At 38.7% G+C, this 14,628-nt stretch overlaps 1 protein-coding gene across 1 annotated transcript; it reads right to left on the bottom strand.

Moving 5' to 3' along the window:
• Window positions 1–2,032: 2,032 nt before the first annotated feature.
• LOC311287218 (putative G-protein coupled receptor 21) lies at window positions 2,033–14,456 on the bottom strand. Its single transcript, XM_084403910.1, has 3 exons — window positions 14,002–14,456; window positions 6,583–6,959; window positions 2,033–5,427 (listed from the first exon to the last, which is right to left on the bottom strand). Exons 2-3 carry the CDS (start codon window positions 6,779–6,781, stop codon window positions 4,574–4,576), a joined length of 1,053 nt encoding a protein of 350 aa, XP_084260036.1. The 5' UTR covers window positions 6,782–6,959; window positions 14,002–14,456; the 3' UTR covers window positions 2,033–4,573.
• Between the last annotated feature and the right edge of the window lie 172 nt (window positions 14,457–14,628).

Genomic DNA, 14,628 nt, shown 5'->3' with positions numbered 1-14,628 from the left:
AATGAACCTCACTGGTTCTTGCAGAAGCTCAAACGTGCTGCGTAACACCAGAATGAACCTCATTGGCTCTTGCAGAAGCTCAAACGTGCTGCGTAACACCAGAATGAACCTCATTGGCTCTTGCTGAAGCTCAAACGTGCTGCGTAACACCAGAATGAACCTCATTGGCTCTTGCTGAAGCTCAAACGTGCTGCGTAACACGAGAATGAACCTCATTGGTTCTTGCTGAAGCTCAAACGTGCTGCGTAACACCAGAATGAACCTCATTGGCTCTTGCTGAAGCTCAAACGTGCTGCGTAACACCAGAATGAACCTCATTGGTTCTTGCAGAAGCTCAAACGTGCTGCGTAACACCAGAATGAACCTCATTGGTTCTTGCAGAAGCTCAAACGTGCTGCGTAACACCAGAATGAACCTCATTGGTTCTTGCAGAAGCTCAAACGTGCTGCGTAACACGAGAATGAACCTCATTGGTTCTTGCAGAAGCTCAAACGTGCTGCGTAACACCAGAATGAACCTCATTGGCTCTTGCTGAAGCTCAATCGTGCTGCGTAACACCAGAATGAACCTCATTGGCTCTTGCTGAAGCTCAATCGTGCTGCGTAACACCAGAATGAACCTCACTGGCTCTTGCTGAAGCTCAAACGTGCTGCGTAACACCAGAATGAACCTCATTGGTTCTTGCAGAAGCTCAAACGTGCTGCGTAACACGAGAATGAACCTCATTGGTTCTTGCAGAAGCTCAAACGTGCTGCGTAACACCAGAATGAACCTCATTGGCTCTTGCTGAAGCTCAATCGTGCTGCGTAACACCAGAATGAACCTCATTGGCTCTTGCTGAAGCTCAATCGTGCTGCGTAACACCAGAATGAACCTCATTGGCTCTTGCTGAAGCTCAAACGTGCTGCGTAACACCAGAATGAACCTCATTGGTTCTTGCAGAAGCTCAAACGTGCTGCGTAACACCAGAATGAACCTCATTGGCTCTTGCTGAAGCTCAAACGTGCTGCGTAACACCAGAATGAACCTCATTGGTTCTTGCAGAAGCTCAAACGTGCTGCGTAACACCAGAATGAACCTCATTGGTTCTTGCTGAAGCTCAAACGTGCTGCGTAACACCAGAATGAACCTCATTGGCTCTTGCTGAAGCTCAAACGTGCTGCGTAACACCAGAATGAACCTCATTGGTTCTTGCAGAAGCTCAAACGTGCTGCGTAACACCAGAATGAACCTCATTGGCTCTTGCTGAAGCTCAAACGTGCTGCGTAACACCAGAATGAACCTCATTGGTTCTTGCAGAAGCTCAAACGTGCTGCGTAACACCAGAATGAACCTCATTGGTTCTTGCAGAAGCTCAAACGTGCTGCGTAACACCAGAATGAACCTCATTGGTTCTTGCAGAAGCTCAAACGTGCTGCGTAACACGAGAATGAACCTCATTGGTTCTTGCTGAAGCTCAAACGTGCTGCGTAACACCAGAATGAACCTCATTAGCTCTTGCTGAAGCTCAAACGTGATGCGTAACACCAGAATGAACCTCATTGGTTTGCTGAAGCTCAAACGTGCTGCGTAACACCAGAATGAACCTCATTAGCTCTTGCTGAAGCTCAAACGTGATGCGTAACACCAGAATGAACCTCATTGGTTTGCTGAAGCTCAAATGTGCTGCGTAACAGGAGAATGAACCTCATTGGCTCTTGCTGAAGCTCAAAAGTGATGCGTAACACCAGAATGAACCTCATTGGTTTGCTGAAGCTCAAACGTGCTGCGTAACACCAGAATGAACCTCATTGGTTCTTGCAGAAGCTCAAACGTGCTGCGTAACACCAGAATGAACCTCATTGGTTCTTGCAGAAGCTCAAACGTGCAGCGTAACACCAGAATGAACCTCATTAGTTCTTGCTGAAGCTCAAACATGTAATGCTAAAGGCAACTCATGCTAACAATTGCCATAATAAATATGCATTACTTATGAAAATACCAGAGACCACTTGAAGAACATCATATCATATGAGAATCATGTATTTATTTGGTTTCATATTTCATCTGTCAATATGCTTGTCTCTTCCTTATTTGCCTCTCTCGACACCAAAGTTTCTGATATCCATATTTGCCGGTGCATCTGCATATCAATTGCATCATATTTCCTGTATTTTGTCCCTCTTTTGCTCTGGCTGTATCAATATCAAACCCCCTCAGATCGCATAATAAATGTGAAGTATATATTTTTTTAAATGTGTACACTTTTGGACTTAAAACAGCACTAATGGAGTTGCTTTGTGAAATCCTCTAATTACAAATAAACAGAAGCAGGTTCAACTGAATAAATATGTGCATTCTCTTTTCATGTGAAATAATGATAAATACCACTGCATGATTCATGTGCACTCCTGACACAAATTAATACATTTCTGTCACTGTAACATTTATTGTTATTATTAATGTACACCATTGATCATAACTCAACTATACACCACTATATAATAACTATAACAAATAAAACAAAACTCTGTCATGTTTGTTTTGCGATCCAGCCCGTTTTCAGTTTGTGCTAAATTTAAGATATAGATTATACTAAAGCCTTTTTATCACACGGTCATTCCCCATAAGAGCCTGAAATGTGTGTTTCACATTGGGCTACATTTACTATTATTATTTTATGAAGTTTAAACATATATGTTGGTGCAACTCTATTGTTTCTCCTTTGTAGAACCAGCCCATAGTATTGTGCATTTAAATGTTTGTATCCACCCTTTGAATGTGAGGGACAAGTTTGAGCCCGAGGCAGTCAGTGTGGTTCTGCTGTGAATATTTCAACAGAAAACTTTTAGCCCTGTCACCTACTATTATCCACACTCACTGAACACAGGGGACACATTTGCTTCAAATTGTTTATTGATTGCACTGACTATGTACTTCACAGTTTTATGAGTGCCCACCAGTTTTGAGTGCCAAGAGTTGAATACTTATGTATTGTATTTTTTATTCTTTATTATTATTATTTTTATAGAAACGAAAATCTGAAAGTGGAAAGAAAAATCTATAACACTGTATTTAAACAAAAAACAAAACGGAAGTACCTCAGCTGTATTATTCAAGGTAACTATATAATTAAATGTTGAATATGATGAATCTGACTAACTTTTTACAGAGCATCTATAACTTTTTCATCTTAGAAAAAATTGTGAGGTGTTTTAATAAATCACATTCAAAAATGTCTCACAAACATATTTCACACGTTTATGTTGGATACACGAAACAATAATCGTTAAGGCATCTGTTGTAAATATGATACTCTGCCCTTAATAAAAAAATAAATAACTGCATGGATGTGGTAATAAAGACTATAATTCTCTGTAAAACATAATGACAACTGCCAAAATCCTTGGACTGATGCTCGTTGTTGTCCCTGAACCGTTTGTGAAAGACATCCTGAAAAACAAACTATTAATCTCTTGAGGCGAAAGTTATTGAGCGCCACACATGACATACAGGGGAAAAATATGTATATTGTGGCCATAAATTAACAATTTGTCATCAAGACTTACTAATACATCAGCACATTTTACTAACTCATTCCGTCGTTTTAAGTAAATCATGTGCATGATATAATAATATGTTCCCTCGTTTTACTAAATCGTCACCATGTTGTGTTATTTTTTTCCTCTTGTTTTATGCCATGTTCAGACTACACAATATCAGCCCGATTTTGGCACGATCCGTTTGACGTACGTTGTCATGGTGATTCATAAATGTCAAAGGGCGTCGCGAAGTAAGAGTCGATTGTTTTATCTTGTATAGTTTGTCATAGTGGACGACAACAGACAATGTGACGCTTCACAATGTCCCGGCAGAAAGATTAGCATGTTTATTTATTTTTTTCAGCCTTCCAGGACGAGTTACGTCACATCTGTGTCTTTGACCAAAAGCTCTTTCATACACAGTTTTCAAACATGGCGAAACGAAAGATTTTTGGAATGATTTATCACGAGATAATTTTTTTTTGCTTTTAGTCGCATAACATCGGTTAATGGAAACGCTGTCATTTCGCAATATTTTTTTATCGACATTTAGAAAATATCGTTTAAGTCGAATCCGTATGTTCGTTTGGCCGGAAGCTAGTTATTTTACTTTATAAAGTTTTAAATGTGGATATTTTTCTTACACAAACGCATCGCTTCGCTTCAGAAGGCCTTTATTAACCCCCCAGAGCCGTGAGGAGCACATTTATGATGGATAGATGCACTTTTATGATGAATAGATGCACTTTTATGGACTTCAAAACAGAAGTGCGATTCACTGCCATTATAACGCTTGGAAGAGCCAGGACATTTTTTAATATAACTCTGATTGTATTCGTCTGAATGAAGAATGTCACATACATCTAGGATGGCTTGAGGGCGAGTAAATCATGGGCTAATTTTCATTTTTGGGTGAACTATCCTTTTAATAAGCAGTAGGAATGAATTCTTAATTCGTGGCCACAATATATATTTTTGTCTGCTTGTCATGTGCGGGGCTTCGTAGAAAGAGGTACAGAAAGTGAAGTCAGTGCCATCCAGTGTCCATAACCTCAGCTTTTCTCTGAGTGAGGTTGCGCTCTATCCCGCTGAAAGAGCAAGGTCAGCCCTTTCCTAAAACGGTGGTCCCGCACACTGTAAATAATCACATTGCAGCAACTATTGCCCGTCAGAATCCAAAATGCCAAAAAGGAGAAGTTGCACCAGGTGAATCCCACAACATTCCCCAGAACGAACACTGCGATAGGAGAGAATGAGGCTGTGAAGGCAAAAGTGAGGATCCCAATGGTTTTAGCGGCTTTGATATCAGAAAACGAGGGTCTATGAGGACACCCACCGGCTCCCATATCCGTGCCAAGACTTCCCTCGGAGAGCAGCTTACGTTTGCGGGAATAACGGCGGATACTAGTGAAGGATAGGATATTTACGGCTAATGTGCCTCCTAATAAACTGAAGTCGAAGGCTGGGAACAGCAGAAGGATGTTTGCATCTGGAGGCAGCTGATTTTTGATCAGTAAAGGTGCGTAGTTGCACATTCGACTGCACTCGTTGTACTCCAGTGTGAAGCTGTTGCTCAGCATGAGCGGAGACATGGCTAGTAAAAAGCTGCCAGCCCAAGACAGGATAATTAGGAATAGGATACGATGGCGTGTCACAAGCGTGTCTTTATGCAACGGACGCAGGATCGCAACACTGCGCTCCATTGTCATCAGAAAGATGGTACTGATCGAGACAAAGGTGCATCCAGCAAAAACTGGACCAATCAGCATGCAGGGTTGCCAAGATCCGGTTGAGATCCCCTGGTACCACGGCGGGGGGGCTCTGGTCACCATGAGAGAGATTTCGGTGTATACAGAAAATGGCACCACCCAAACTCCAACCATCATGTCTGCGATGGCCAGGGACACTGCAAGACAATTATAGAAGGTATTTCAGATTGCATAATTCATTCAGGTTCATCTCGGCTTGCCTTCTGTGGAGTAAACATTATTATGAGAAAGTTTCTTGATAGAATAAGATACTAAGTCTTAATTATGAGAAAGTTATGACATTATTTTTTTATTCAAGAAAAAGTGCTTCCATAAACTTCTCAGTTCAATTGATTCATTTTCCCTTTGCTCTGAGGTGCAAAAATACTCTCCCAATATGGAGTTTAATTTAAATAAATTATTATATCTGAACTGTACAATTAGGCTAATTGAAAAACATACTGCTTGCCCCATTGTTAACAGTATACACTGTTTTGTTTCAGAAATATGTGAGGTAGTGTGCAGTATACAATGATAAATGTTTTGAACAGTAGTACGTTTGTAACATTATGTAACTGTAACCTTATTATGTTGGATGTTTAATTAAATATAATTACTCTCAGATATGTATCACTTAATTTGCTTTTTTAAGTCGCCTTGTAGTCAATAATTGTATTCCTTAAAACTCATCTTTGATCACCAAAATGACATTTTTTCCTTGTACAAAAGTTACTTATTGCCTTAAAATAGCTTGAGTGTAACTCTACACCCTTTCCTCATTTAGTATACGCGGTTCTATGAATATGCAAATGAGCCCCGCCTCCACTCACTCACTCAGCTCAGAGATCCACTGGTTGACGATCACACGTTGATCTGATTGGTTACAAGGTAGTTTGTGACGTCAGAAATACCAGCGATTTCAAAGCGTGTTTTTGAGACTGTCTTTGGTTCACTGCAGTTTTAAGGAGGAAATACTCAGTAATGGTGTCGACTTATGAATTTACACATGGTTTGTCTTAAAGCATATAAAAAACACCAAATAGACATATAAACAACATTAAAACTTGATTTTCACCACAGGGGGACTTTAACACAATTTTTAGTTAAATGTTTTTTAGCAGTTTGGCCAAACAATCTCAAGAAATTTCAAGAAAAAGGTTCATATTTCTTCTGATTAATCACACTGCAGTGTGGGATACGGTACTGAAGAGAACAGACAACATTTGCATACTGTAAACCCCGTAGATACTATAATCTGCGAATGTATAGCATGCCACCCTGAACATATTCTGTATGTAAATCATCGTGGTTACCTTTGAGGTAGCCTTGTGGTGTTCGAGAATGCCGGGTCTGCATGAAAACAGTGAGCGTCACCACGTTTCCCACCACAATGGCGAAGGCCAGACTGACCATGAATATGACCGCTAATGTTCGGTTTATCAGTCCACAGCAGCAGACTGTGCAGAGAGGAGCCAGAGTTTCTTCAGTCGCTGTCTGATTAGCGGTCTCCATTATCCCAAGTTGAGGTCCTGGTAGTCTGAGTACACCAAAGTTGGCCAATAGTGCAGTCTTGAAACGGTCTTCATGCCTCTAACAGGCACTTCATGCCTCTAACAGGCACAGACTTGACTAGATGGGCTAGTCAAGTCAATGTTTTGGGTGGTTCTGTTGTTTGCAGTGAATTACAACCCTGTGAAAGAGCAGAGAAAACAGTTTGTACATTTTAACGTAAGGCAACACAATAGACTGCAATACAAGCTGCATGGTGTCAACAAGCCTGTGCAAATGTATGCTAACAAATCAGATTCCAATTTTAATGTGAAATTACCTGAGGTAGAAAACAGGATGGAGAATTGCGTTGCAAATTTGATTGTAAAGAAGGATGATACAAGAACAGATGTGCACAGGCAAGAACCACTCATATTTTCATCTATTTTTAGGTAATGTGCCCTTTTTAAAATATGGTTTCCAAAAGTTTTTTTTTTTTTTTTTTGCAGTCATACTTTTCAGTGAACAGTTCTTAAAATAACCATTTGTCCAAACCAGATGCGATGCCATAAAATTCCAGCAACAAATAATTTGTCTGTCCACACTAGACGCGACACGACTGCGAGATGCGTTAAAATCAATCAAAACCCACAGCCAATCAGAACAGCGTGTCGGCGGAGTCTCGCAGCACCAGAGAGTCATCTTGACGGCACTCGCAAGAAAATGAGGCTTGTTCGACTTCAACCGGCGCTGCACAGACCCATCGGTTTATGACATCAAAGTACCGCGAGAGCAATTCAAAAGCATAAGGAGCAGTCTACTTTCTATTCGCTCTCGCGGTACTTTGATGTCATTCACCGATCGGTCTGTGCAGCGCCGGTTCAAGTCGAACAAGCCTAGCTACACAATCAAATTCACAAATATTACACCATTTAAACATTATTAAAAATACATAGGCTGAGTTACTAAAACAATCTTTGTCAAAGAATATAGCCTACTTGTTTGTTCACAGATTAAACGTTCTTGTTTCCATTAATTTCAAGATCTGAGGTGAATTATCCATTGTTGCTTTTACAGCTACAAAGCTGGAGCACTAAATGATATTCAGAGTCACATTACACGCTTTTAACATGAAATAAAGCACATAAACAGTACCTGAGATTATCATCGCCACACTTTGTGTTTGTTGTTCCAGCGCGACGTCGCAGAAAAATAGAAACCGTTTCTAAAATAGAATCGTCGCGTGTCGCCGTCGCGCCTGGTTAGGACAAACACTCTGATTCACATGGAAAAGAGGCGTTTTATAGTAGTTAGGACACGGTGAAGAACATTTTAATAACCCAAAGAACCCTTTTCCACTACCAAGAGCCTTTAGTTTTAAGAGTGTGGGTGATTAACAGTGCTACAGAGCAACAGGAACCAAAATAAAATTAATTCTTAATCAACATTCATGGATATTTTACTTTTAGGACGATGTTTGTGGCTGAAATATCAGTCAGTTCTGTCTTAGTTCTTGCAGCATCTCTTCAAATAGAACCCAGACTTTATCCTTGACTGATTTCAGTGCTTTTAAAATTAGACTCCAGCTCTCAATGTACTTACTTAACTTTAGCATGATAAATATTATGTGGGCATTAATATAGAAAGCTCTGCTGAGTCTTCTTAGCAGTTATGACAGCATCTCAACTGGACACCAACACACACTGCCAAACTCCTACAGTCTCTCCAACTATCTGTCAAAAAAGTTTTGCATCTTTTACTTCAAATGCATTTAGTAGGAAATAGGCCAGGGTTTCCTCTAATGAATCCATCTGAGACATTGCTTTTGCAGTGGCTTATTCATTATGAATTAGAGCTCTGAGATCAGAAATAAAACTAGAACTTAACTTACTAAATTATAGTTTATTTGACAGATTGCATTAGGTGAAACTTGGAAATGGTATGCTGATACTCAACCAAGCTAAAGGATAAAATTAAACCATTGCTCTCATATCTCTGCTTCCAAAGCCTAATAAGCTGCCTGTATGTATAGGCCTACTGTTTATTATTGTCTTAAAGGTGCAGTCACATTTATCATTACTTGGCTAAATTTAGTGGGCGAAATCCAGTCATTCTAGTAGGAATTTGCATGATTGAGAGTTTCACATAAGGGCAAAAAAGTTTCCCATGCAGATTTCGCTCATGTTCAAGCTGGTAAATTTTCACAGGCTAAAAAAGATCCAATGTCTCCTGTCAATAGTGCTGTGATGAATGAAGCACGGCTCACACTGCCAAACCAATCAGTTTTATGCTGGTCGAATGCAGCGAATTACCGTGACCAACTTGAACTATTTAATCTCCTTCTCCTTCACACGAAATTCCCAATCGTGTGGATTCCTATTGAAACGACTGGATTTCGCCCACAAAAATTTGCCAAACAATAGTAAGTGTCACCACTTCTTAAGGCTGCAGCCTAAAGCTTAAAGTATACTTCAACAGAAGAGTCCACTTGGTAGCAATACGCACTGTGCAATAGTAGTGGAAGAGTGCAGAAAGAGTGATACAAAACAACATGCTGAAAGTTGTTTTGGTTCTTGTTCTAAACTTTGCATCAAATGGCAGATCTGCTGCTTTTCTTCTTCTTACCCAGCTAACAGGGAACGTTCCCATAACTTTCACTGACGTCATGTAAAAGTTATGTAAATGTTAGTAAAAAACTTTCCTGAAATAATGTTTCTAGAACGTTCTTATAATGTTTATAGAGTTAAAATACATTCTCGTAACGTTGAGAGAACTTAGAACAAAGTTTTTAGAACGTCCTTGTGATGTTATTTGTACTTGACTGATGTTCTCTTACTATTGAGAGAAAACGTTCATAGAACAACATTCTCAGATACAAAAATATGTTCTTAGAATGTTTTTCTAACATTCCCATTAAGTTATGAAAACGTTATTTCTGAATGTTTTCTGAACGTTCCAAACAACCGTTTATTTTTATTTTTTTTAAGTATTAATGTTTTCTCATTTTGGAAATGTTATGAAAACATATATTTTTTAATGTTTTCTAAACGTTCAAAACATCCAGTTTTTTTTAAATGGTTTAAGAACGTTTTGTCTAAACATTTATACATAACTTTTAAAGAACGTTAGTGAACATTATGGTAACGCTCTCTTTAGGTTATAAAAAAACTATAACGTGCAGGGAACGTTCTGGAAAGCTCTCTTTAAAATATACTGTAAAATAAAACCTAAAAATAACCTGCAGGGAACGTTCTCAATTAAAAAAAACTGGACGTTTTCAATGTTTAAAAAAACATTCCGAAATAACGTTTCCCTGGCCTAACCTAATGGGAATGTTAGCAATACGTTCTGACAACTTATTTTTGTTAGCTGGGTATATCCATCCAGACAAATGTCCTGTAAATGAAACGGCTCAGTGTGGCCCTCTGATGTCTAAATCTAGTTATTTAAAGGAACACTTTGACTTTTTGGGACTTTAGCTTATTCACCGTATCCCCCAGAGTTAGATAAGTCCATACATACCTTTTTCATCTCCGTGCGTGCTGTAACTCTGCTTGACGCACCCACTGCTAGCCTAGCTTAGCACAAAGACTGGATGTAAATGGCTACAGCTAGCATACTAATCCCAATAAGTGACAAAATAACGCCAACATTTTCCTATTTACATGTTGTGATTTGTATAGTCACAGTGTGTACAAATAACAAGGTCATATGAGACACAGCCATTTTTTAAACGTTTAAATACTGGGAACTATATTCTTAGAAGGCGAAGCACTGCTACTTGGGCGGAGTGATTAGCGCAGCACCCGAGAAGCGCCGTTCCGTCAACAAAACCAACGTGACTAATTAGCTAGTAGTAGTAGCGAACGTGATTCGTGATCATGGCTGACTTTGAGGAATTGTCAGAGGATTTTTATTTGGTATCAAACCAAGATCCAGAACCATATCGTTTTGAGCCAGAATACACAGACGAGGAGTTACAAACTTTGGAAGCTGATAGACAAGATGCTGAACAGACTGAGGTCGAGGGGAGAATCAGAACGGGAGTAGCCTACTAGTTCACAAACAAGGTCACTGTTTCTCAAAAATGAAAACTGCCCATTAAACTTTGCATTTACTATCTAGTAATTGCTGACTCTATTACTCCAACTCTGAGCGAACTCTCTGCTCCTCACCACGGCGCTTCTCGGGTGCTGCGCTAATCACTCCGCCCAAGTAGCAGTGCTTCGCCTTCTGAGAAAATAGTTCCCAGTATTTAAACGTTTAAAAAATGGCTGTGTCTCATATGACCTTGTTATTTGTACACACGGTGACTATACAAATCACAACATGTAAATAGGAAAATGTTGGCGTTATTTTGTCACTTATTGGGATTAGTATGCTAGCTGTAGCCATTACATCCAGTCTTTGTGCTAAGCTAGGCTAGCGGTGGGTGCGTCAAACAGACTTACAGCACGCACAGAGATGAAAAAGGTATATATGGACTTACCTAACTCTGGGGGATACGGTGAATAAGCTAAAGTCCCAAAAAGTCGAAGTGTTCCTTTAAAGGTAAATAAAATAATAAATAACAAAAAAATATAAAAATGAAATGATATAAGCTTTCTGGACAAAAAATAAATAAAAAATGAAGAGGAGTAATTTTAAGGTCATTTTGACCCATGAGGGAAGGATTTGTTAACTGAGGGATTGCCTTCACCACAAAAATGCATGTAATTCTGTCTTGAACAAATCCTTCCCTCATGGGTCAAAATGACCCGAAGCCTTAAAATGTGTCTGAAATGAAATATCTTATGAAGAAGCAGAGCTGTTCACCTTCTGCCACAGCCTTCATGTTGGGATCATGAAATGATCCAAAGCGAATAGAAACTATGCAGTATAAATAGCATTCAGCTCAGGTTTTGTGGGCTTGTTTGCTGAACGCCACAATTGATTTAGTGAATCTGCGCGGATAGTGCTTACAAATAACCAGCGCTTTCATCGGGAACAATTCATTCTTAGTGAATTTCCACTTCTGTTTTTGTCTGATTCTGTTTTTCCTCCTCGAACACTTCCACTAATAAAGAGTTTTGCATCATTCACATCACACATCTCATGTTGCTCTCCAAATTTGTCTGTGTTTCTGGAAATGAAGAGGTAGTTTCTTCAGTTGTCAATCTCTCACGTATCAGAACTGCTCATGAACAGAAACGTATTCGGCACACCAAACAGGGCGGCCAATCATATGAGGCTGCTAACTATGCGAATAAATACACCGCATTACAAGAGAAATGGTTTGGACCATAAATCAATCACATAAAACAATCCCGTATGCAAAATCACGAAATCCTTTGGAAAATTGATTATAAACTTAGATCTCATTCAATACTGAAAAAGTTTGAATAGGCCAACAGATTGATAAGAGTTCACTCTAATTAAAATGTACTATTTCACCCCATATTTGTGTGCTGTTTGTATTTTATGCGTATTGTTGTGTCATTAGCTTAGCAACACAGTACTAACATCAAACCATTCGTGTAATGTATTGAAGTCAACTGCTGGAGAAGTAAGCAATCATGTGTGGATTTCCTTCTTCTTTGGATCGTTCCAAATGAAGCGTCCCTTATGAAGCATTTAGGAAGACAGACACGGAAGCAACTGGAACAGAGCCAGTCTGTCCATCACAAGAAAATACATTGTGCATAAATTGAGTGATGGTGGAAGTGAGCTATAAACAAAAGGCATTCTTCAGTGTAGTGTAGCGGCAGCAAACCGCTTTATATGGAAGTCCCTATTCCCAGACAGTCAAGACCGTCATCTGCTGGATTAATGGAGTGACCTGGACTGGACCCTGAAGCCCTGAGGCTGTGTGTGTGTGTGTGTGTGTACTTATTTCAACATCTTGCTCATGTTGTTTTTTACACTTGTTATGTTTGGACCACGGTAAATATTTGGGTTACCTTGTCAATCACAATATTACACTCTAAAAAATGCTGGGTTGTTTTAACCCAATGTTGGGTCAAATATGGACTAACCCAACGTTGGGTTAAAAATGCAATTTAAAAATGGACAAACCCAGCCGTTGGGTTACATTTTTACTGTAACCAATGCAATTTGTCCATTTTTAAACTGCATTTTTTTAACCCAACGTTGGGTTAGTCCATATTTGACCCAACATTGGGTTAAAACAACCCAGCATTTTTTAGAGTGTACCAAAAAGTACCAATAAATTAAGTGAGTGGAACATCTTATGATTTGCATGCAGGGTTTATGTTCAATCTATTTATCAGGATCAAGTGGGTTTTTTTTTTTAACAGTTCATGTTAGTATTGTGTACCATAGTATCAGTATATTCCAAAATACCACTTTATTATAACTTATTTTGTCATTTTTTATATTTTTAATGACTGGTGGCTCATACCAACTTACTAACTTTACTGCTATTTAATATCCTTACCTTATATACTGCTTATTCATCAGTGTTAGAGATATTATTAATGCGTTTGTTCAGTAGCCTACTTGTTTTTGTGAAATAAATTTTCTTGGTTTTTACAAGCAAATGTATTTTATAATTATATGTATAATATTGAGAATTGATTGGTTTAGGACACAGGTGTACTTTCCAATTATCTTTTAATAACCGGGTTTATAATTACAAAACTAATTATAATTGATAAAGAGAATAATGAAGAACAATGAAGAGAATAATTGAGATCTACAGTAACGTTCATCATCTATGATTTTCTACGCATTACAGAATGCATTTTAATCTCAGTACACATGGAAAGAATGTAAAAAGTCACATTTTAATAAAATAGCAAATATTTACTAATTTTAGTTAAAACAGAGTTACCCCATCTCATTTTTTTTAATTGCATTGTTGCATTTATTTTATTCTTATTATGTGTGAAGCTTTAATAATGGCCTTAATATTGATTTAGAAACTACATGGAGAAACTACATTTTTCAAACTACAGGAGCATTTAAAATGAAGAATAGTGAAGAATTATATAATTAAAAATGCACCGATGTTTCCCTTAAATAACTTGACCTTGTCCATTCAGTTGTAGGCTGAGCTTTATCGAAGATTTGCACTGGACTTTAGGGGTGTTTACTGGTTCATTCTCAATATACATGAAAATTAGGAAAAGCATTGTTCTTTTAATGAAGATTCCTTTAAATATTTACAGATAAACATGCTCTAAGAAATTCCGATTTTTTTTTTTTTCAATCTACAAACAGTCATCTGCATGCAACGCTCTTACCTGTATTTTATATTACTGAAAACTGAACGAGGTAATAGACTCTGCCAGTCTTGGTCCAGTTCCCGTTTGAATCCACGATCTCCCATCAGAAAACAGGTAAATCTCTCATACATACAGAAAAAAAAGCTTTGAAATGATTCTCTCTCTCTGTCAGATTTGTTATCCCTCCATCCTCCCCTATTTTTCTCACCCTCCGTTTTCTTCTTCCCACTCTTTATTGCAGTCTCTCGTTCCTTGTTGGAACTAGTCTCTCTCTCTCTCTCTCTCTCTCTCTCTCTCTCTCTCTCTCTCTCTCTCTCTCTCTCTCTCGCTCAAGCCTTAGTAACACATGCACCTCTCTCTCTGTGTGTTATCCTCTCTTTCTCCCTCCTCGCTCATCCACCTTAAAAGAGCTTGCGTGGTTACCCTCTCCTCACTTCATCTTTTTTTTCTTCCACTTCACTCATAAAATATGTATAGAAACAGGCACAAGCACAAGCACACACACACACACACACACACACACACACACACACACACACACAGACAGACAGAGCCGGGTCTGCACTGAAGGTCTGGTGTTGAAGATGTATAGAAACCGTAAAATGAACTGAAACCTTGAATGCAAGTGTGATGATGAATGGATGT

This window comes from Rutilus rutilus (assembly GCF_951802725.1).
Source record: "Rutilus rutilus genome assembly, chromosome: 3".
NCBI lineage: Eukaryota > Metazoa > Chordata > Actinopteri > Cypriniformes > Leuciscidae > Rutilus > Rutilus rutilus.
This window is presented reverse-complemented; position numbering and strand designations above follow the sequence as displayed.

Bases quoted from the DNA above. Each gene is read 5' to 3' on its own strand.
- LOC311287218 (XM_084403910.1), bottom strand. From the start codon at position 6,781: ATGGAGACCGCTAATCAGACAGCGACTGAAGAAACTCTGGCTCCTCTC. The intron at 5,428-6,582 runs GTAACCACGATG...ATTGTCTTGCAG, and splicing joins ACCACAAGGCTACCTCAAAG to TGTCCCTGGCCATCGCAGAC.